The sequence below is a fragment of the Triticum urartu genome, chromosome 1A, assembly GCF_056163025.1.
Source record: "Triticum urartu cultivar PI428250 chromosome 1A, HENAU_Tu73, whole genome shotgun sequence".
NCBI classification, from domain to species: domain Eukaryota; kingdom Viridiplantae; phylum Streptophyta; class Magnoliopsida; order Poales; family Poaceae; genus Triticum; species Triticum urartu.
The window spans coordinates 530009526-530032514 of record NC_141873.1 but is presented as its reverse complement, the minus strand read 5'-3'; the positions used below and the strand labels follow the sequence as shown (position 1 = coordinate 530032514).

The following is a 22989-nucleotide window of genomic DNA, read 5'->3' as shown; positions in this document are numbered from 1 at the left end:
TATCCTACATGAAGCTCTTAAAACAACAATATTATTGTACACACTTTTATGCGTTAACATGACTTATGTAGTCATTTGCTAACTATACCTAGACTAGCGCAACAACCTCCCCATCCTCTTGTATCGGATTACATTAATTGTTGCAGTATAGATGGCTGCATATAAAGATCCTAAGCTACTACGATGATCCATAGGCCAAGATATAACAAGGCCAGTGTATCAAACGTGAGCTGAACTGCAAAAGGGAAAGGTAGTACAAAGTGTAGGTATAGGTGTGGGAGGTGTCGGTGAATTGTTGGCAATGACTGAAATATGTTCCACCTACCAGTATTGGTCCCAAAGGTTGAATGAAGCCTTTGGGACAAGGAAGCGGATCCTTGGTGTGCACAACTCACATCATGTGTGTTGTGTCTTATGCTCGATCCACTCCTTTTGATGATGTTTGCCTTTCTCCCCAACCGAATTGATATCTCTTCGCTCCATTCTAGCCTCGCTCCCTCCCCGTTGTACTGTATCTTTGTTGGGCGGAACATATGTCCTAGTCTCAGCTTCATTCTCCAAGTACCCATTCGTTCCACTGCGACGACCGAGTTAGCACCGTCCAGACATGAGCTCGTGTAACCGTCCTGCGAGTGGGAGCTCGACATGTTTCTCAAGTCCAATCGGTTGTCCGTGAGACACAAGACTTGGCCTAGCTCCTCTTTGCATGAGTGTGTTAACTAGTGGGATGGAGTGACACTGTTCCTTCTATCAAACTAGTATATGCGCCAGAAATTCTCACCAAGTTACCGATGACAAAGGCTCGGGACTTCATGGCGAGCGGATTGTTGCACGACTTACTCCGCCAAGGAGAGGAACATCTAGTCAAGGAACGGTAGCCGTACAAGTAAATTAAGGATACAGCTTACATTTGCCAAAGACTACTTAGAACCAAACACAAAGATTGGTCGGATTCGGATGCCTCCTGTTCTAAACAAAAGACACCAATAACACTCGTTTAATCCAACCACTTGGAACTGACCCGAAAGACCGCGGATGGGAGAAATATATAAGAAATCCAACTGGACCATATTCACAGAAAAATAAATTCCATGACCTGCAAAATAGAACTATGGAGACCTCGACCCGCCGGACCATGGCAACTTCCTCCAGTCCCGCGTTTCGGCGCTTCTACTAGCTAGCTCCGTGCCGCGTACCAGACTGCGCCAGAATTTTCACCCAGACAGCTGGGCCCGTGGAGAAATCACCTATACGTGTGGTCAACAACATCGATGCTCTGGCCCCAGGAATCACCACAATATGTAACATGTCAGGCGTGCCGTCGGGTGAACACTAAACAAATATATGTGGAAGCAGATTGCTAGCGTGTGCCCTCATGTTCTAGAGAACATGGACCTGGGTGCACTTATCACGACGATTGCAGCCATACCGAAAGGGGGGCCTTTTTCCCCCTAGAACATCTTGCCTTACCTGTGCTGATGTGGAAATGTGTATGTACGTACCTACAATTGGAAGAACTACAAAGTGTGGAATTTCTAGTGAAATTCATTGAACTGGAGCAAGGACTAATCTGGGTGCTCTTTGCCGCTCAAACCTGGGCACTCTCGAAGATGCATGTATCGGGTTGAATTTTGGACATAAGGTAGCTTGGCACACCCAGCTGATTTTTTTTTCTAAATGTGTTTGTATTTGAGGCTGCGGTTTGAGCTATGAAAGGAAGAGAGCACAAGGGGGTTCTGCACATAATTCTGTTTTGATGTGAGATAAGCAAACGACATCCAGTTCAAACCAACATTTTTTGTGTGGGGCAATACAAACCTACATTGGTAGCCTAGGCTCTTAGCTCCAAGAGCAGACTACATTAGTATAGCCAGTTTTTTTGGAAACAGAATTCTCAGCTTATAACGTTCTGCGTTTGTGGTATCCGTGTTGTACTACTTGGTCTCAGGTTTTTGAGAAGCTAGGCATTTGAAGGAAATGGTTTGGCATATAAACATAGTGCTGACATGCATCTAGATCAAATGCAACTACATGTAATTATTATCGAACTGTTGCCTCTATGTTCAATTCATTGAAGAACGAATCTCTTGCATTTTAAAGATGTATATATGCATTATATTTTGAAATGGAGATCCAATATCTGTTCTCGACTTTTGGGATGTTTTTTCATCGTCAAGTAGTGGAACCTGCCCCAAAGAGCAAGTGGTAGGTGAGGATATTCCGATTGATGATACCAGGTTTCCAATTTCTACATAAATGAAAGCAAAACAGTAATGCAATAGGATAGACATCTCATGAATTGAACGCGGCCAAGGATATCCAAAACATATCAAATCATAGACATTTACTATTGAGCGTACATTTGATTTATGACTACATGTTATGTGTGTTCACTTTGATGATCGTAGTTGCCAGAGAAATAGAGATAGCGATGATGTACTATACTTGACTTGAGTAGGCTTCCACGGGTGATACATGGCCCACAAACTAATTTGATATTTCTTAGTTCGAAATGTGCATCAACCTCCTTGTCAACTTATGTTGGATTGCATTAATTGCTACAGTGTAAGTGGCTACATATAAAGCTTCTAACCGGTGTTGGATCGATAGGGCAAGAGAAGAAAAACAATGCGACAAGCGCGAGTCAAGCCACTGAGGGATAGAGGGATGCAAAGTATAAGCATCGGTGTAGGAGGTTTCGATGAAGTGTTGGCTATGCACGATACCTATTCCAGTAGAAAACTCGAGAGACACATGCTGAATGAAGCCTCTTAGACATGAAAGCGGATCCTCGTCATGCACAATGCATGCCAGGTGCACCTTGTCTCCTGATCTGCATGCCCAACCTCTTAGAGTTCTCCTTTCTCATAAACTAGACTAGCTCTCACCGTGCCATTTCAAGCTCTTTTCTTGCATATGCCCTTACTATACTAGCACCTTCTTGTCCTATGTCCTTGTTATATTTGCTAGGGTGAAACGTGTGCTCGTCACGCGTTACTTCCCTTGGATGCAGTGGCGGAGCTTCATGGGGGCCAAGCTGGGCCATGCCCCCCCCCCTCAGCTCACAAATTTTCTTTGTATATATTTCTTTGTAGTAGGCCTATTTTCCACTAAAAACAGCTGAAATAGTTATGTTTGCCCCTCCTCCAGCCCATTGCCCCCCATATATTCGGCTCAAGCTCCGCCACTGCTTGGATGTACCTGTGTTTGTTCCAGTTGTGGCAGCAGCGCTTTCCATTCGTGTTAAGCAATTGTAGCTGTACAAGTATATTAAGGAGACATTTTAAACTAACTAACTAAATCATATTGTAATGATTGTTTGATGTTAGGATTGACGGTAGACGACAACGACCATGAGGTCGAGGGCGTCCCACTTCGGGATTCTCAGCTTGATTCCTCGCGCGGGAGAGCTCCTGGACACAGTTGCGACGAACGGTGTCTGATTGTGCTAGCGTGCGAGCTCGCGTGCATCAGCTACACGCCGCCGAAGCAAGCGGAGAGAGAGAGGAGAAAGGGAGGAGGGGGGCTAGGGCAACTTGGGAGACATCTTTATAGGGCTATGGGAGGACGTGGAGGCCATCCACGGCCATGGCAGTCGTGGATGTGTTGTGTGCGCCAAATCATGGTTCTGTCTCTTGGGGCGCTGCTATACCACGCTTCAAGCGAGACCGAGGGAAGGATCGCGTGAATGGAGGTGCGAGATGGGCAGGCCCAAGCACGCGGGTGGCCACAACCTCGTTTTTTTGTTTTTCTCTCTCTTTTTTACTTTCTTTTTTTCACTTTTGTTTATACTTCCAAATATTCGAAAAATGTATTACAAAAAACAATCTAGATAAAACATTTGAAAATGCTAACATAGCATTTGTAAAATGTTAAATGTGTATAGTAAAAATGTTTCTCATGTATAGAAAACATGTATACGAAACAAACACAATGTGTATGAAAAAAGTTGATCATGTATTAAAAAATGTTAATCAAGCATTTTAGACAAATTCCTTTTCTAAAAAAGCATTTTAGACAAATGTTAATCATCTATTTAAAAAATATTAAACGTGTATAAAAATGTTCCTTGTATATACCAAAAATGTGGAACATGTACTAAAAAATGAACATAAAAACATAATTTTAGAAAAAATGTTGATCATGTATCAAAACATGTTAATCATATATTTAAAAAATGTTAACCATATATAAAAAATGTTCCTGATATATATAAAAAATGTACAATATGTATGAAAAACTAGTCATCAAAGAAGAAAAAATTGAAAAAAATTGTTAATCATGTTTTTCAAATATGTTAAATGTGTACAAAAAATGTTCTTGGTGTATATAATATTTTTTTGAATAAATTTAAGGGCAGGCCTGGCATAGTGATGAAGTCCTCTCCGCTTGTGCCAAGAGGTCCTCGATTCGAACCAGCCTCTCTGCATTGCACTTCGCACGGATAAATCTAGGTTCTTGTAATCCCTCCCTAGACCCCACCTTCTGTGGGAGCTTCTATGCACTGGGTCTGTCCTTTTGTCCTTTATGTATTAAAAAATTAAACATAAAAACATAAATTTTCTAAAATGTTGATTGTGTATAAAAAATATAAATCATATATTTAAAAAATGTTAAACACGTATGAAGATTTGTTCTTGATATATACCGAAAATATACAATGTGTATGAAAAAAGTAGTCAACATAAATTTTGAATTTTTTAATCATGTATTAAAAAAATGTTAAACATGTATAAACAAATGTTTTTGATGTATATGTAAAATATACAAGTCTGCATGAAAATGTAGATATATGTTGAAGAAAACACCCCAAACAAAAACGGTGAAAACCGAAGAAGCGGAAGAAAGATAGACCTCAAAAATGAGAAAACCCAAAGAAAACCATGAAAACCCATGAAGAAATGAAGAAAACCCAAGAAAAATAAAGCAAAACCGAAGAAAAATTAAAAAACCGAGGTAAACTAAGAAAGAAACAAATAAAACCGAATAAAATAGAAATAAATAAAATAAAACGGAGAATGGAACATAAGAAAAATGGAGAAAAAAGAAGGAAAAAAACCCATAGCAACATGAGCCCTCACCTACGACACACCTACCCCCTCAACTGTTCTTCCCATAACAACATCAATATTATCCAAATTGGACGAGATGGGCGAATTATAAATGAAAGTAAATATTTTGATTCAACGCATTATGAATACTGACCGAGGGACTTATCGGTGGGAGGTGGTTTCACTGCATTCCTGTGCTACACAAACCATATTTTGGGTTGTATTTGCCTATAGATGCTTGGTCCTAGGGCTCATACTTGGGCGAACAACTCCCTTAGGCATGCCACTCCCTCCTTGAGGGAGTTGCGCGACAACAAAAAGGAAGTCCACGGCATGCAGCCGTCCAAGATGAAGGAAACATTCAACATCTTCAAAAGTAATAGACTAGCAGATTTGCATATTAGTAGATCCGATTTGGACATTCCATCCCGATCATCCACCCAAAAACTCGGCGCGTTGACATGCAACTCGTGAAACACATCAATGTGCTCCTGCGTTGTAATCTCATCGTGTATAATCACCACATTTTTAATTTTTTAAAGGAATAAGTATATTTTTCGTCCTCGAACTCTTTCGAGAGTATAGAAATCATCCATCAACTTAAAACCGGATAATTTTCATCCCTCAACTATCAAAACTGGATAGTTTTCGTCCCTCACGCCGCTTCGGGCGGTTCTCGCCCGCATGAACAATAAACCGATAAACAGTAACTTTTTTAAAAAGCAAAAAAGTCAAAAAACACTGAAAATTTGCAGGATCAAAGTTCCTCGAATGCGCAAGGTGCATACAAATTTTCATATTGTTTGGACATTCCAGGTGCTCATGACAAATAAAAAATTGTAAATATGTACGTCGGTGAACAGTAAATTAAAAAATAGCATTTTTTTTTTATTTTTTTGGCATCAAAGATACTTGGGTATGCAAGGTGCTTGCATATTTTCGTGCTGAAATGACATAAGAGGAGCTCTAGCAAAAAAACAAAATAGTGCACTTTTTCAAAGTTTTTTCCCAGCCAATTTTTGTCTTTTTTTTGCCATGAGCTCCCACAATGTCCAAACACCATAAAATTTTGCAGGCACATTGAGCACCCGAGCATCTTGTATGCCAACAATTTTCATTTTTTTAATTTGTTTTCTATTTTTTGGAATGTACTGTTTAATGACGTACATATTTATGGTTTTTCCTTTGTCACGAGCTCCTGGAATGTCTAAATAGCACAAAAAATTTCACGCACCTTGCGCACCCGAGGAACTTTGATCCCACAAATTTTCAGATTTTTTTTTGCTTTTTTGCCTTTTATTTTTTTTACTGTTCACCGGTTTACTGTTCATGCAGGCGTAAACCGCCCGAAGCAGCGTGAGGGATGAAAACTATCCGGTTTTGATAGTTAGGGGACAAAAACTATCCGGTTTTGATTTGAGGGACGATTTCTGAACTCTCGGAAGAGTTCGAGGACGAAAAATATACTATAAGCTTAAAAAAAATGCCATTGGATATGAATATAGAGCTTGGAAAAAATACCACTGCAGAGCTTTATGAAAATTGCATAACATTTTCGAATCGGCAAGAATTGCAGTGGCATATACTATCTGCTCAATCCTGTAACTAATGGGCCTTTTTAGACGGGCTGGTAAACGTAGGCCTCAAACAGGGCAGAGAAGGCGGCGTCGATGCAGTTTAACACAGACATATTATATGCAGGACTTCAGTACGGCCATCTTACATGCGAAATTCCGCTGCCTCAAGAACTTAGAGATTGATTTTGACCATGAAGGACAGGGGGGCTTTTCTCCAGGCTATGATTATTTTTCTCTAGTTAATATTCTGGACGCTTGTCCTCTCCTGGAGACTTTTGTCTTATATGTAAGTCACTTCTTCCCCTCTAGCTTGCAACATCAGTATCCTACTATCTGAACATGTAACTCTAGGTTCACGTTGTTCCTCCACACAGGTATCACAGAGGAACGTAGAGCATGAATTGATATCTGAAGACTCGCTGTTGAGACGACATCACCATGGCAAAATCAAGGATGTGACCATCATAGGCTTCTGTGCTGCAAAGAGCATGGTCGAACTAACCTGCCATATTCTTGAGAATGCAGCATTACTTAGTTTGATTTAGGGTTGCGTAGGGCGTAGCCTCCACATATCTCGTATATATATAAGACCAACAATACAGAGTTAGATTACAATACGACAGGTATAAGACGTTTCCAACACACCTCCTCAATCTGAACCACTACTACATACAAGGTTCAGATTGGACCGGAAACGTTCTAACATCTGTCGTGTGACCGGTTTAGTAAATACACCAGCCAGTTGGTCATTAGTCGAGATAAACCTGACATCTAAAACACCAGAAGCAACGCGCTCACGCACAAAATGAAAATCTATCTCTATGTGCTTGGTTCTTGCGTGAAAGACTGGGTTTGCTGTCAGGTATGTAGCCCCAAGATTATCACACCATAGAATGGCGGTACGCTGCTTGAAAACCCCAAGCTCCTTGAGTAAGATCTCCACCCAGATTGCTTCAGCTGTTCCATTAGCTAAAGCTTTGTATTCTGCCTCCGTACTTGATCTGGAGACAGTTGGCTGTTTCTTGGAACTCCATGAGACAAGATTGGAGCCAACAAACACAGCAAAACCACTAGTGGAACGGCGATCATCAATGCATCCAGCCCAGTCAGCATCCGTGAAAATACTGACACCAGTGGAAGGAGATTTACGAATCCTCAATCCCGTACTCAAAGTCCCTTTGACATAACGCAATATACGCTTGACAGCTTCCCAATGCTCATTAGTTGGTTGTGATAAATACTGACAAACCTTGTTGACTGCAAAGGACAGTTCGGGACGAGTGAGCGTTAAATACTGAAGTCCTCCAACAATGCTGCGATATCGAGTGGCATCCTCAACACCCAAAGGGGTGCCGACCTCACGAGCCAGGTGCTCAGTGGCAGATAATGGTGTAGAGGTAGGCCTACAATTCTCCATACTCACATGATGAAGAAGATCAAGTGCATACTTTCTTTGAGTCAGCGTCATGCCCCCTGAATTGAAGGACACTTCAAGCCCCAAGAAATAATGGAGAGGACCAAGATCCTTGATAGGAAAACTGTCGGAGATGGATCGCACCAAACGATCAACTGCAGCCGGAGTGGAGCCAGCAATCACAATATCATCAACATACACAAGCATGTATATCTGAACGCCATGCGCAGCAAAGATGAATAGAGAGGCGTCCGCCTTTGAAGCAACAAAACCAAGCTGAAGAAGGCGAGCACTGAGACGAGCATACCAAGCACGTGGCGACTGTTTGAGACCATAAAGAGCTCGTTGCAACTTGCACACATGCGAAGGAAACCGGGCATCTTCAAAACCTGGTGGTTGCTGCATATAAACAGTCTCGAAAAGAAAGCCATGAAGAAATGCATTGCTAACATCAATCTGCCTCAAGCTCCATCCTCGAGAAACAGCAAGCGAAAGAACCAGACGGATAGTAGTCGGTTTTACCACGGGGCTGAAGGTATCACCATAGTCAAGACCGTGCTGTTGAGTAAAACCACGAGCGACGAGGCGAGCCTTGTGCTTGTCAACAGACCCATCGGCATGTTGCTTCGTCTTGAAAACCCACTTACTGCCAACAATGTTAACGCCAGGTGGTCGAGGGACCAAGACCCAAGTGCCGTTTTGACGAAGCGCTGTAAACTCAGCAGCCATAGCATCACGCCACGCCGGCTCATGGAGAGCATCACGATGTGACACCGGTGTCACAAAGAAAGCACGACGAAGAGGATTATACCGCACCGTCCCATCAGTAAACTCCTTGTCACGACGAGTAGCATCACGGGTACGAGTGACCATAGGATGAGGGTGCTCGACGGGCGGAGGCGTAGACGAGGACGGCGACACTGCTGGACTTGGCGACGGTGTCACAGGAGCTGGCGAAACTGGTTCATGGGCCGGCGGAGCGCAGGGGGAAGCAGCCGCTGCACCCGGCGCTGGTGAAACCGGTTGTCGGGCCGGAGAGGCGCAGGTGGGCGCTGGCGAAGCTGGTGCACGGGCAGGCGAGGAGCCAGCCGCAGCACCAGGCGGTGCAGACCCTGCATGCATAGGCGGGGACCCCGCCTGGGAAGCCGCGCTGCCATGCACGTCGAGCGGCGTATCGACCGTGTCCAGACGCGGAAAATCCTGCACAGGAAAGGAGCTGGCTAGGCCAGAGGTATTAGTAGCCAAGTAGGTTAGGTCGTAATTACGCACATGAGCACTCGTAGCCGGTTCTGTGGATGGAAAAGATATAGCCTCGTCAAGTGTAGACACATCCACAGTGACACCGGGAGTAGCAAACGGAAAGACAGACTCGTCAAAGATAACGTCACGCGAGATGTATATACGACCCGTAGAACGATCAAGACACTTGTACCCCTTATGCATAGGACTATATCCAAGGAAAACACACATCTTGGATCGAAACTCTAGTTTGTGTGAGTTATACTTCCGCAAACTAGGCCAACAAGCGCACCCGAAAATACGAAGGAAAGAATAATTGGGTGGAATTTTCAGAAGACGATGAATAGGAGTATCTTGACCAAGCACAGGGGTGGGCATGCGGTTAATGAGATAACACGCAGTCAGAAAAGCTTCATCCTAAAAACGTAAAGGGAGAGACGAGTGAGCCAACAAAGCAAGACCAGTTTCAACCAAGTGTCGGTGTTTTCGCTCGGCAATACCGTTCTGTTGGGAGGTGTGAGGGCAAGAGACTCGGTGAGAGATGCCCGTACGAAGAAAATAACGGTGCAGCTTATGGTATTCACCACCCCAATCAGATTGGACAGCTTTAAGCTTAGCATCCAAAAGGCGCTCAACATGTGCTTGAAAAGCATAGAACACCTGTTCAACATCAGACTTATGTTTTAGTAGATAGATCCAGCAAAAACGGGAGTAATCGTCAATAAAGCTCACATAATGCTTGTACCCCCCAGAGGAGGCACGAGCAGGGCCCCAAACATCAGTATGAACTAATTCAAGAGGCATAGTGGACACACGAGCAGAAGCAGTATAAGATAGTTGACGACTTTTACCACATTGACAAGCATCACAAACTAAAGCAGAAGTATCTGAGGATGAACACTCTAGATCATTATTCCTAACAATGGAACTGACGACATTTTTGGACGGATGACCGAGACGCTGATGCCACTGAGATGATGAGACACGGACGCTGGATGTCGCTTGATGCTCGGACTCATGTGAAGCTCGTCCGAGTGGAAGAGGGTAGAGCCCTCCTCTGCTTCTACCTCGAAGAAGAATTCTCCTGGTGGCTTTGTCCTTAACAAGGAAAAAATGTTTATGAAATTCAATGAAGATACGATTATCTGACACAAGACGATAGACTGATAGAAGATGTTGGCTAATATTAGGAACGTGTAAAATATTGTTCAGGTGAAGAGAAGAACCGGCTAAAGTCGAGTGCCCAATATGCGAAATAGACAAACCTGAGCCGTTGGCCACCTGAACCTGATCATGGCCGCCGTAGCGCTCGCGGAACTGAAGACGCTCCAGGTCACTAGTCAGGTGATCCGTGGTGCCGGAGTCCAGAACCCAGTGCGTGGAGTTGTTGGAGGAGGTCGATGCATTATATGCCGAGCGGCCATTGCCGCTGGAGTAGTCTGAATCGAAGCGCTTCTTGCAGGTGTCGGCTTCGTGACCCCAATTCTTGCAAATCTGGCACCTCGGGCGCCAGCGACGATTGCCGTTGCGTCCGTTGCCGCCTCCTCCACCGCCGTTATTACGACGGTTGTCCTGGCCGCCGTGCTGGTAGCCCTGCCCCTGTTGCTGCGGGTAGCCTCCAGCGGGGCGGACGTCGGCGGCGCGACCAGTGTCGGATGCTCGAGGACGGTTGACGGGGGTGGGAGCACCGGATCGTGCCACGGCGTTGGCCGACGAGGTCCACTCCTCATCGTCGGCCTGCTGTGACAGCTGCAGCGCTTCATAATTGAGAACCATGGAGTAGAACTCAGCCAGCGTGACCGGGGTGACCACGACGCTGAGCGAAGCCGCGATCGGGTTGAAGGCCTTGCCCAATCCGGTGAGCATGTAGTCAATGATCTCGTCATCAGCGAGGGGGGATCCAGCGGAGGCCATGGCATCGGCAAGAGCCTTCACCTTGTGCATGTACTCGCCGGCAGTCATGTCGTTCTACTTCAGCGACTGAATCTGTCGCCGGATGTGCCGAACCCCGGCACGGTTCTGCGCGCTGAACATGGCGTGGATAGAGGTCCACGCGGAAGCAGCGGACTTGCAGCTGATCAGCTGAGACGCAATGTCCTCCGTCATGGAGGAGAGGAGCATCCCGAGGACCTTCTGGTCCTGCGTCCACCACGTTGCATACGCAGGGTTTGCCACAGTGGTGGCGGCATCACCCGCCCCCTGGGAGATGGTTGTGGGCGGAGCAGCGACGGAGCCGTCGAGGTAGCCATGGAGAGAAGCACCGGAGAGATGCGTCACGGTGAGGGTTCGCCATAGCGGGAAGTTGCCGCGATCCAGTCGTACGCCAAGGGAAGGCGCGATGGACGGGATTGGCGCCATCGCGGCCGGAGGCGTCACCACCGGGCCGATAATGGCCAGTTGCATCGCTGCGGAAGAGGATCCAGACGCCATCGAGCAGAAGCTTCAGCAAAACCGGGCGACGACGCACGAAGCGATCGTGCGAGCGGCGACGCGAGATGGGCGGGCAGCGCGGCTTCGACGGGATCGAATCGGGCGTGGATAGATGCAATGTAGGCGACGAGATCGACGGAGTTGCGCGTACGATCTGATCAGCGGACTTGCAGCGGAATATGTGCGGCTTCGACGAGTTGCGACGGCGCGATGGAAAAAAGAGGCTCTGTTACCAAGTTTGATTTAGGGTTGCGTAGGGCATAGCCTCCACATATTTCGTATATATATAAGACCAATAATACAGAGTTAGATTACAATACGACAGGTATAAGACGTTTCCAACATACTTGAGTGTCTCACTTTGGACGCGGTATGTGATAATGGTGTTGAGGAGGATGATCGGTCTTGTGTCAACAAAAGTTACAAGTGCAGCCCTCAGATTGGCAAGCGGATGATTGCTCAAGCACACAAAGGCCTCTGGGCCATTGGAAGATATGTTGCGGACAAAGTTCCCTCCACCGTCAAGTTAAATGTCAAAAAGCTTTGCGAACGTTGCCATGCAATGGAATGATTGTGCCTGATGTTTCTCCGCTTGAGTGAATTTAATGTTGCATATATTATCGCTTTGTATTGTGTTAAAGCAACTCCAATGTGGATCACCAAACCGATGGCACCAACTATCCATGGACACATCTGAACTTGTTACGGGCGGGGGGTGCTGGCCATCCAACCATAGACATCAAATGTTCAAAACATTTGAATAGAGTGAGCATAAAAACAAATAAAATTGAACAAAGTTTGATATATTTATAAACAAACGGATGAAATTTAACATGTTGGAACTTAATTTAATCTAAACTAAACTATGTGAGATACTGGATAGATATAGGACGGTGAGCTTGTATACATGGCACTTTTGAGGCCATTGGACCTTTGTCATCGTCTGCGTTGTTACTCAAGTTGCCATTTGCCGCACCTTTCTCGTCATGGTTGCACTAGGGGGCAAAATGCCTGCCAGGCACCGTAGCATCCCTGCTCGGCTGTCGCACGCTCGCTCTTGACAAGCTTGGCCGCCTTTGTTGCTTGGCGCGCTTGGGCTTCATCGGCCCTGCTTGGAGGAGCTGGTGGTTGAGGCGACACTGATGGCGGGAGCCTGACTCGGCGATGGTCTTGGACCGGTCGAGGGCCTAGGCCGACACGACTTGGCACTTCGTGAACGCCGCCCAATGCTACGTGTTGCATTGCTCTCGATGCCCCGCCTTGGAGAGGCATTTGTTCGTGTCAAGGAAGACACACAGTCAGCTTGGAGGTAGTACTCTACACACGATTGTGCCCAGGACGGTTGGGGGAGGGCTCCTCCTCCTTCACAATGGCAAATGGACGCCATCAATTGCGAACGAGGCGGGGAGGTCTGCTTCTCTTTCATGCGATATTCGAGTTGGATGTCGTGGCTACATGGTGGGGAGGTCGACTCCTCCTTTACACGACATCTAATTTGGAAGCCGCGGTTGTGTATAGGGGATGTCATTGTCAGACTGCAGTCGATCAACAACCACTAGAGCGCGATCTCCGTTTGCCGCTTGAACTCGTCGTCCATAGCAGCCACGGTGACGAGTAGGGGCGGCTTCTGCACCTTCGCATCGTCACAAGAACGGTTCTGACTTGACGTTGGACAAAGTTGTGGATGAGAGGAGCCGAAGACCGTGGGCGACGGTGCCAACTGGATCTGGGGCTATCCCGGATTCGGAGCCGCGCGCCGTCCACCCGTTGCAGGTGTCAGACTTCTTGCCCATTGCGGCGGCCGGTGATGGAGGTGTGATGCTATGCGACGCGGCGGAGAGGAGAGGATGATAGGGCTAGCGTCTGCGGCCGATCGACTTTAAATAGCCTTGGGCACGCGAATTGATGAGGCATCAATGTGGTCGGGGAGCACTGGAGTAGGCTACTCGGCCACCGTGCCGCCATGAATGTGGGTTGATGGGCGACCCGTCAAGGCAGAGTGAATGCGTAGCACGAAATATTTTTTGAACGGGAGATGTGTTTTCGGTGGTATGGGATGTGGAAAAACTGCAAAAATACTTTGCAAACAAACGCACCCTTGATGATCAATTGGCCCCGAAAGCCGCGTCCTCATGATGCGGGTAAATATCAAGTACTCCCATCTTTGAGGTGCTCCTCATGCTCCAACTTCAAATAAATCAATTTTAAATGTTTAAAAAATTCTAGAAAAATATATGAATGTTTACAAGGAATGCGACTACAACTCCTAAAAATTCCAGGTCCAAGTTTTAAATGTACATTGAGAAAAAAAGAGCGAAATCTTAGCATGAATAGTGTCATAAAAAACAAAAGTAGCATTTGACACTATTCACGTTTGATTTGTCCTTTTTGTTTCTCAATGTACATTTCGGGTTTGGACCTGAATTTTTTAGGAGGTGTAGTCACATTCCTTGTGAAAATTCACATTTATTTTCAGAATTTTCGAAACATTTTAAAATTGATGTTTTACATTTGAAGCATAGGGAGATTAGGCAGGCGAATTGATGAGGCATCAATGTGGTCGGGGAGCATTGGAGTAGGCTACTCGGCCACCGTGCCGCCATGAATGCGGGTTGATGGGCGACCCGTCAAGGCAGAGTGAATGCGTAGCATGAAATATTTTTTGAACGGGAGATGTGTTTTCGGTGGTATGGGATGTGAAAAAACTGCAAAAATACTTTGCAAACAAACGCACCCTTGATGATCAATTGGCCCTGAAAGCCGCGTCCTCATGATGCGGGTAAATATCAAGTACTCCCATCTTTGAGGTGCTCCTCATGCTCCAACTTTAAATAAATCAATTTTAAATGTTTAAAAAATTCTAGAAAAATATATGAATGTTTACAAGGAATGCGACTACAACTCCTAAAAATTCCAGGTCCAAGTTTTAAATGTACGTTGAGAAAAAAAGAGCGAAATCTTAGCGTGAATAGTGTCATAAAAAACAAAAGTAGCATTTGACACTATTCACGTTTGATTTGTCCTTTTTGTTTCTCAATGTACATTTTGGGTTTGGACCTGAATTTTTTAGGAGGTGTAGTCACATTCCTTGTGAAAATTCACATTTATTTTCAGAATTTTCGAAACATTTTAAAATTGATGTTTTACATTTGAAGCATAGGGAGGTTGTGTAGAAAAAAATTACATCCATAATAAACTAGAAATAAATGCGTTTTGAGGACTCAAATCCTGCCCGCGTACTTTACATATGCATACTTGAACCAACTCAGTTAGCTAACCCACTGGGTGGAATAGAAAAGGAAAACTCGCTTTTATTCTGTACCTATTATTGAAACTCTTACCCTGATTGTTTCGTATGTTTTGTACGGGCTCGTGGGAAATTCTTTTTTTTTCATCCGCCACCCTTCTCCCGATCACTTGCAATCCAAATCAAATTAGTATTCGCAAAAAAGTTGGGCATCCTCACAAAAAGTTTTATTTTTTGTGTCATTTAAAAAGCCTTCTACCTTTCAAAAAACATTATGTATTTTTTGGAATCATTGATGCATCTTAATATATTTGTGTAGTATTAAGAAAAGTGTTTGTGTATTAAAATAATGTTTATATCATTTAAAATATATTCACCCTTTTCTGAAAAATCATGTAATTCTAAAAAGTGTTCACGTGCTTAAAAATATATTCATAATTTTAAAAATACGCATGCTCTTTAAAACAATCATGTGATTTAAAAAGTGTTCATGTTTAAAATAACATTCATGTGAGTTGGCATAAGGGCATGTCCAACGGGGACGCTAAGAGAGGGGCGCCAGGATTTGTTTCCTTGTCTAAAGGCAGTTAGGCCCTCCGATCCTGGCGTCATCTATGGCATCGATGCTAGAAAAGGCATCAGGCGCTTGTGATTTTTTCTATCGCACGAGACGAAGCGCTGAGTTCAGCCGCCGATGCTTTAGCGCATGTGATTACAGTCTAGCCTTGAAAAGGAGGGGGCGCTTGCATGCTTTTAATTTTCATCGTATTTAATATATTTTCCTAAGCGCCTCTATAGGCGTCTTGCGTTGAAGATGTTTTAAGAGGGATGGTGTATGCAATAGCTCGAGAAGGACAGCTGTCACGCCCAGACTGACGAGATTAGTTTTAAAACTATTAGACATTCACTCACGAGGGAGTTTAGTGACAGATGTGAGTGCGGTGACCTAGATCATCACCTTGGAATTGACCACCTTCAGACGCATTGTGATTAGGTGGATACCATGGCCATAGTCAGTGAAGACGGGAAGGCATGGATGAGACACTATGTTCAAATAAATAATTTGGACCTGCGAAGGGGTTCAAATAGATAACTTGGACCTGCGAAGGGGTCTTGGGTCGTGCTTATTGTGCTAGGAGTATGCGATTTTTTCCCCGTTGCAACGCACGGACATATTTGCTAGTCTATATATCAATATAAAAAGACCTAAAAAGGAAGATCCAATTAATCTCGGCCATCAAATTATGTTAATCCAACGACCTAGACTGCTTCAATGTCGAGTGCTCAACACGTTTAGCGTACAGTTAAATTAATGCTAAAAAATACTAATCACATAATAACACAATACGTAAAATAATATTTTATTTAATATCCGCATGCACTTACGTAATATACTTGCACGGACACATTGATTGACGTTCAAACGGATGATGTAGTCTCACGCGAGGCCAAAGGGCAACGGATATCCACACGATAGCGCAGTCCCGGACAAGCAGTCTGCCGGGCCGCCACCACAGACTCGACTAGCCCGCCTGATCGCTTCGCCTCCACCACATTTCGCCGCGGCTCGAGCTAATCCGCTACGCCGGGGCGCGCCTCCGCTCTCCGCCCGGCGCCCCGTACCGCCATCCATCCATGGAGATCTCCCTGGACGCCGCGCTGCTGGGCGTGCAGCGGCACGGGCAGGACCTGGCCTACCGCCTCGCGCAGGGCGTCTCGGGCCTCCTCCTCCACCTCCACGTGCAGCCGCCGCAGCTCCCCTGGCCCGCCCCGCCGCTGCCGCTCAAGCTCATCCCCTTCGACATCGAGCTCCCCGCCGCCCCCTTCGCGGTGGGCGGGGGCGTCGACCTCCCGGCCGTGGCCGTCGCGTCGTTCGTCGAGATCGGCGGCCGGCTCGGGCAGGCCGGGTCCGACCTCGGCGCCTCCGTCGGCGGCGCCGTGCAGCAGCTGTCGCGGCAGATCCCCGTGCCGTTCCGCGCCGAGCGTGCGCGGCGCCGGAAGTGGGAGGGGGCCGCTGCGCCACCGACGACCGCGGCGGTGGACGAGGGGGAGGCGGGGCTCGCTGCGGAGAGGGCTGCCGAGGGCGGGGTGGCCTTGGAGGGTGTCGGGGAAGGAGGCTCTCTCGAGGAGGTGGCTGCGGCTGTGGCGGCGGCCACTGGGAGTGCCGCTGCCGCCAGTGCGGTCGGGGCCGGGGCTGAGGGTGCGGATGGGTCGGATGAAGAGGAAGACGGGTTCGGGTTCGAGTTCGAGATCGGCACTCTGGGGAAATTTATGAAGCCTCAGGTACCAATGTTGGATTTCCATTTCAATTGATATGTTTTCTGCTATCCCACGCACTTGTGTGATAGATATAATGCTTCGAAGTGAGATGATGTATCTTATGCATGTGGAAGCTTAGCTTATGCATGGATGATTTAGTTGTAGAATGGTGGCTATGTGCTTGTTGTGTAATTGGTTGTGTTCATTGTTGGAAATAATCAAGTCGTATCCCGTTAGGAATGATGTTGGTCAAGTCGGATTGCGCCACATTTGTGTCTTGTTTGTGTTCATTGTTGGTATAATCAATACTTAGCTATGTCCCTGCCAGGAGCTGTGTTGGTCTAATCTGATTGTGGCCTGTCTAGTCCTACCTGGCTATGTCCTAATTGACGTGTACGGAAGGCGCGTCTGTATACGAGAGTGTGTCGTGTAGCTTCATTGTGCATACATACACATCCAGGTTGCAATGTTGTATACTGTTTTGAGAAAGAAACAAGGAAAAAAAAGAGAGGCACCTGTCTTTGGTGAAATATGCCTATCTTGTGTATGCGTGATTTGTTTGGCTGATTGATTCTGCCGCACAAAGTATTAATTAGGGGGAGATTGTTGGAATGATCAAGACTTAGTCGTGTCTGGTTTGGTCCTACCTACATGTTAGTTGACATGTACGACTTGGACAAGGTGAGTCCGTGGAGTGTGTACGAGTGTGAGTCATCTAGCTTGATCGTGTACATATGCACATGCAGCTTATAATCTTGTGTAAGATTTGTCAGAAGGAAACAACAAAAAAAAGGAGACACAAGAGATGACTTGGCGAAATATCCCAGTTGTGTGTATCTGTTATTTGTTTGTGTGATTGACTGCTGGGGCTAAAAGCTAACACTCTTAAATTTCAATATGATATACTGTTTGTGGCTATTTGTTTGTCATTTAGTAGTACACATGTACTTCAGATATCCTTTTCGTATGCCAAAGGTTATATACCCTTCTTTTTTTCTGCAGATTTATGATGGGTTTTTGTACAGGTTTAGAGTGTAATTATACTGGGTCTGCGATGCTGAAACACATTCAATATGCTCAAGTACACATCATAACACCTGTAATGATGATGATGCAGGGGACTGTAAATGTCTCAGCAATGTACAATACAAGGCACCATACTGTTGATAGTTCAGTTGTTGCACGTGGAGACTTTTGGAGGTTAGAATCATCACGAGGTGGTTCAAATAATGGAAATGACAATGCACCTGGTTTCCTTTTTCAGTTGGGTCCCTTACTTTTTGTGCGAGACTCTACAACACTTCTTTTGCCTATTAATCTGTCAAAGCAACACCTCATTTGGTATGCTTATGATCACAAGGTACTTCTCTTATTCTTGATATATGAATGAATCTGTGCATGTTCATTAGTTTTTATTTATTTTATCGTTCAGATAATTGACGAGAACAGTGTATTTGTTGCCTTTTCTTATGAATGATAATCTCTAAAGCTTTATATACTCCCTCCGTCCCACAATATAAGAACATTTTTGACACTATACTAGTGTAAAAAACGTTCTTATATTATGGGACGGAGGGAGTACATTGCATTGTATATTGGTTAAATGTGAAATATACTACAAGAGTGCAAATATTATGCATAGCATCTACTTGAAACTAAAACCAGTTTTTTATTCTAGTTGATTGGTCATGTAATCATCAAGTAATAGTATATAATTATGGAATGCTCATCTTGCTCTGCATCAATTCTTGGTGATTCTGCTCTGTTAGCTAGTCTGATTTAGGATTGTTCTGTGGAAGCTTGCAGTTATAATGCCCTCTCCTAGCTAGTCTGATTTAAGATGTGAAAATGTTGGTTCTAAAATGCATGACCATATTTCTCTATCCAGATCCATAAAAGTGATTTAGATGCTGAATTCAGCTCTAGCAGAGTCAGTTAATTAGTTATGCATTAGAAATATTCTCCATATTTGTAAGCATGTATTTTGCATACTTATTTCTGCTAAATTTTCTAACACGTTAAGTACTTGCTATAGCTATCACCATCTTCTGGAATTGTGCCCATTCAAGCTCTTTGTGTGCATGTATTGACCTATATTTTACTACTTGCACATACTAAATACTTATTCATTTCTTGTAGAATGGAGTGCATTCCTTATGTCCAGTTATCTGGTCAAAACAGAAAAAATGGTTGTTGATGTCCATGATGTGCCTCAACCCGGTAGCTTGTGTAAGTAGACATGTTGGTTGCTCTTACCTTGCCCTTTTGCCCTCCGCTTTCAGTTACTCCCTCCGATCTAAAATAAGTGTTGTGGTTTTAGTTCAAATGTGTTTTTCCTAGTATCTATCCAGTGTCAGCTGTATTCCAATTTTATTGACCAAAGTTTGCGGATCATCAGTCTGTGTACTAAGTTGCTGGATAGTTTAGTTAGCTGTACAAATGCTTAGCTTGCTTCCCCCCTGTATTTTGCCATCATGTGGTGCATGTGTCTATGAAGGTATTGTTCCGCTAGGCCTTGTCATTAACATTTTTTCTACTATCAACCTTGCCATTAACTTTGTATGAGTTCTATAAGGAAATAAAAAACAATGGAACTTGTCCATGCTTAGTGCAATCATCTAACCTTCTAATTTACTGGAGCCATGTAAACCTAAAAGGAATGCGTCAATTTTTCGCATGACTGTTTGTTTGTGGATGTACATTGATAGGCAACTGTATAGCTGGCAAATTTATCAAAGGCTATCATCCTACTGATGAGTACTTGTTACCGTCTTATCATCTTCCCTTGGTTGTTCTTTGTTGCAGGCCTTCATGGATGTGGAATTCTCAAATGGGCAATTTAGATATGTTGCTGGTGAGGGGATAACAGCAAGTGGTTTTCTCCCATTATTTGGTGGATTGCTTCAAGCCCATGGAAAAATTCCTGGAGAAACCAAACTGAGTTTCTCCTTCAAGGTTGGTCAATGCTAGCTATGTAACTGCACAATTTTTTTTATGTTTGTAAATTCTTACAGAAACAGTTTGAACTGTGCAGATTGTCAAGAACTATTCTATTATGAAACAACAATAACATGCATTACACATGCTATTTTTTGTATTTGTTTCAAAGTTACATTACTCTTATTTTCTTGCGGTGTGTTCCTAATTCTTTCACTTGTCCTTTTATTTGTTAATTTTTTCCCCATTGAAGAGCTCGCAAGGTACATGGTTTACCCCTACATATCAATGGCCTGACAATTCTCTGTCATTTGGAGTCGCCCACGCGGTAGCATGGAAAAAGTCTGGCCTTATGATGAGACCGAGCACCCAAGTCAGGTAGTTTCTTGGCTCATAGCCGTAACTGGTTTCTCGGCTCAGTAAAAGGTGGATTGGTCTTACTTGGTAAAAGGCTGGATTGCTGTTAGTCACAGTTCAAAATAGTCATTGTGTAGTATTTGTTGGGTAGGTGTCCTTACTGATATGATATCAAAAGTACTGGTAAATATATTATCTGGGTTGGTTTGAAAATGGCAACAGCCATTGTGTGGGATGTTTACCCATAGTTAATGCCAGATTAGCAAACGTCATTGACAAAACAGTGTCCAAATATGCCAAATTCAGATCATGCTCCATGCTTCACTAAGTATATCATACTTGCATTTTTGTGTTCATTAGTTGGCATATGGCAGTCCATATTGCTTGAGGTCGTTTTCTGTTTCTGCCAACAGAAGAAAATAATGGTAGCTGGTTACTACTTCAGCTTCTTCCCTACTACTCCCTCCGTTCCCAAATATTTGTCTTTCTAGACATTTCAAATGGATACAACATACGGATGTATGTAGACATATCTTAGAGTGCGGATTAACTCATTTTGCTTCGTATGTAGTCACTTGAAATGTTTAGAAAGACAAATATTTAGGAACGGAGGGAGTAGCTATTTATGTTGATAAGTTGTATTGCAGGTTTTTTTTTTTTTTTGTTTGCACAATCTGCTCCCAACCTATGAATAATCTCATCCATGGAACCACCTGCACCAGTGTTTGCCCCACTCTTGGAGGAAGTGATCCGGGCATACGGGCGGAGATTGTCCATTCATTGAAGGAAGAGATCGGTGTGTCGTGCGGCTTCTCATGCTCGAGACATCCTTCGGCTTTCACATCTCTTTCTGTAAGCCCTCAATTAGTTGTCATTATGCGAGGGTTTCTTCCTTATCGAAGCGCGTTTACTGCAAAGCATGAACTGACGCCCTTGTAATTATGGTGTGCTATGGCAGATTGGGCGGTCCAAGTTGAACGGTGAAGTTGGCAGTTCTGGGGTAGTAGTCACCATGGAGAAACCCCTCGACAACATGGGACCTCCATCTTTATCTGTTCAACTCAACGGAGGTCTCGAGTTCTGACGCTGCCTATTGCCCGTCTGTACATATAGATCGTAAGTAGGATAGTATACGATGTACGTAGATATTGTAGGATGTTCATGTAGTATAAGGCGTACACTTCTGGGTACCCATTTTATTATTCTGGAGGTAGCTTCTCATCCCGTGAAGCATATATGTAGTGGGGGTGTTCTGAATCTCTGTCTGGCATTGTACCCGACGCATTTCAGTTTGAAACAGATTTTCTTTTGAAACCCAGTAGGAACGTAATCTTAAAAGAAATTATTAGATCAGTTTGTTGTTAGTTTGTTGTTGAGACACAGCCACACTTCACATGCCCTGGAGTTGATGGGGCAGAGACGCACGCTCTCGCTTGATATGTATAGTGGAACCCGCGAATGATTCCAGTTAAGCTCCCGTGTGGAGAATTGCAGTTAAAGAGCACCTTTGTTTTTCTTCTCTGAAATGGCGGCAAGTACTCCTTCCGTTCCAAATTACTCGTCGCAGAAATGGATGTATCTAAAACTAAAATACATCTAGATACATCCATACCTGTGACAAGTAATTTGGAACGAAGGAAGTAATAGTCTAGCTTTATTCCATGTTTTGTTGAAGCGACGGGCAACCTCGTAAATACGAACTTTCCATAAGACGTTTCTAAGAGTCTATGATAGTGCCAAAATGTGTCTTATATTAAGTTACGGAGGGAGCATATAACTCTGCTCCATGTCACGTGGAAAAATCTATACGTAGGCGGAAGTGGTTTGCAGCAACTGCATCGCATCGATGCGTGCCAGTTTGAACCAAAATTTCTTACTACGGAACACAGTACGAACATGATCTTAACAGAAATCATCAGATCAGTTTGTTGTTGAGGCCACAGCCATGCACACCCTGTTGACGTGCAGTGCAGCTGACATTGACGTGACAGGAGAGATAATACGACACTGGAGCTCTTTTCCAAGCGCGTCGATTAAGGTTCCAGCCAGCTGTTTACATTATTTTCGGCCGGCTGTACGTACTCAGATACACAATGACAAACCGTCCCCATCATTTTCGTACGCCGCATATGAAAGCGAGGAGCTCATCAAGTCGACGAGCGGACAAAAATGCGGCGCAGGCAGGATCCCAGTCCCCGCTGCAAAATGGGAAGCTTCTCCGGTGTAGAACAGAAAGAACCATGGCTACTTGGCTAGTGCCCGGCGCCGGGGCTCGGCACGGACCCCATGGACCTCGCGGCCCTCGAGAACCCCCTCGCCGCCGCCGCCTCGCCGCCTTGGAGGTGGATCACGGCGGCCCTGCCGCCCTGTCGTTCCCCCCCCGCCGTCGGCAGGTTACGCCCTTCGCACGGCGCGCATCGGAGCAGCACCAGCAGCAGCACGGCGAGGAACAACGCCCGCGCGGGCTGTAGACGCGGC

At 44.9% G+C, this 22989-nt stretch overlaps 1 protein-coding gene across 1 annotated transcript; it reads left to right on the top strand.

Moving 5' to 3' along the window:
- The first annotated feature begins 16447 nt into the window (after nt 1-16447).
- On the top strand, nt 16448-21864 carry LOC125530807 (uncharacterized). Its single transcript, XM_048695217.2, has 7 exons — nt 16448-17241; nt 18335-18577; nt 19357-19446; nt 20023-20172; nt 20408-20532; nt 21234-21363; nt 21470-21864. The coding sequence occupies exons 1-7, from the start codon at nt 16594-16596 to the stop codon at nt 21593-21595; spliced, it is 1512 nt and encodes a 503-aa protein (XP_048551174.2). The 5' UTR covers nt 16448-16593; the 3' UTR covers nt 21596-21864.
- The last annotated feature ends 1125 nt before the right edge of the window (nt 21865-22989 follow it).

Excerpts from the sequence above, each read along its gene's own strand:
- LOC125530807 (XM_048695217.2), top strand. The coding sequence starts at position 16,594 with ATGGAGATCTCCCTGGACGCCGCGCTGCTGGGCGTGCAGCGGCACGGG. Across the intron at positions 20,173-20,407 it reads AACTGAGTTTCTCCTTCAAG|AGCTCGCAAGGTACATGGTT; the intron begins GTTGGTCAATGC and ends TCCCCATTGAAG. Across the intron at positions 21,364-21,469 it reads CGGCTTTCACATCTCTTTCT|ATTGGGCGGTCCAAGTTGAA; the intron begins GTAAGCCCTCAA and ends GTGCTATGGCAG.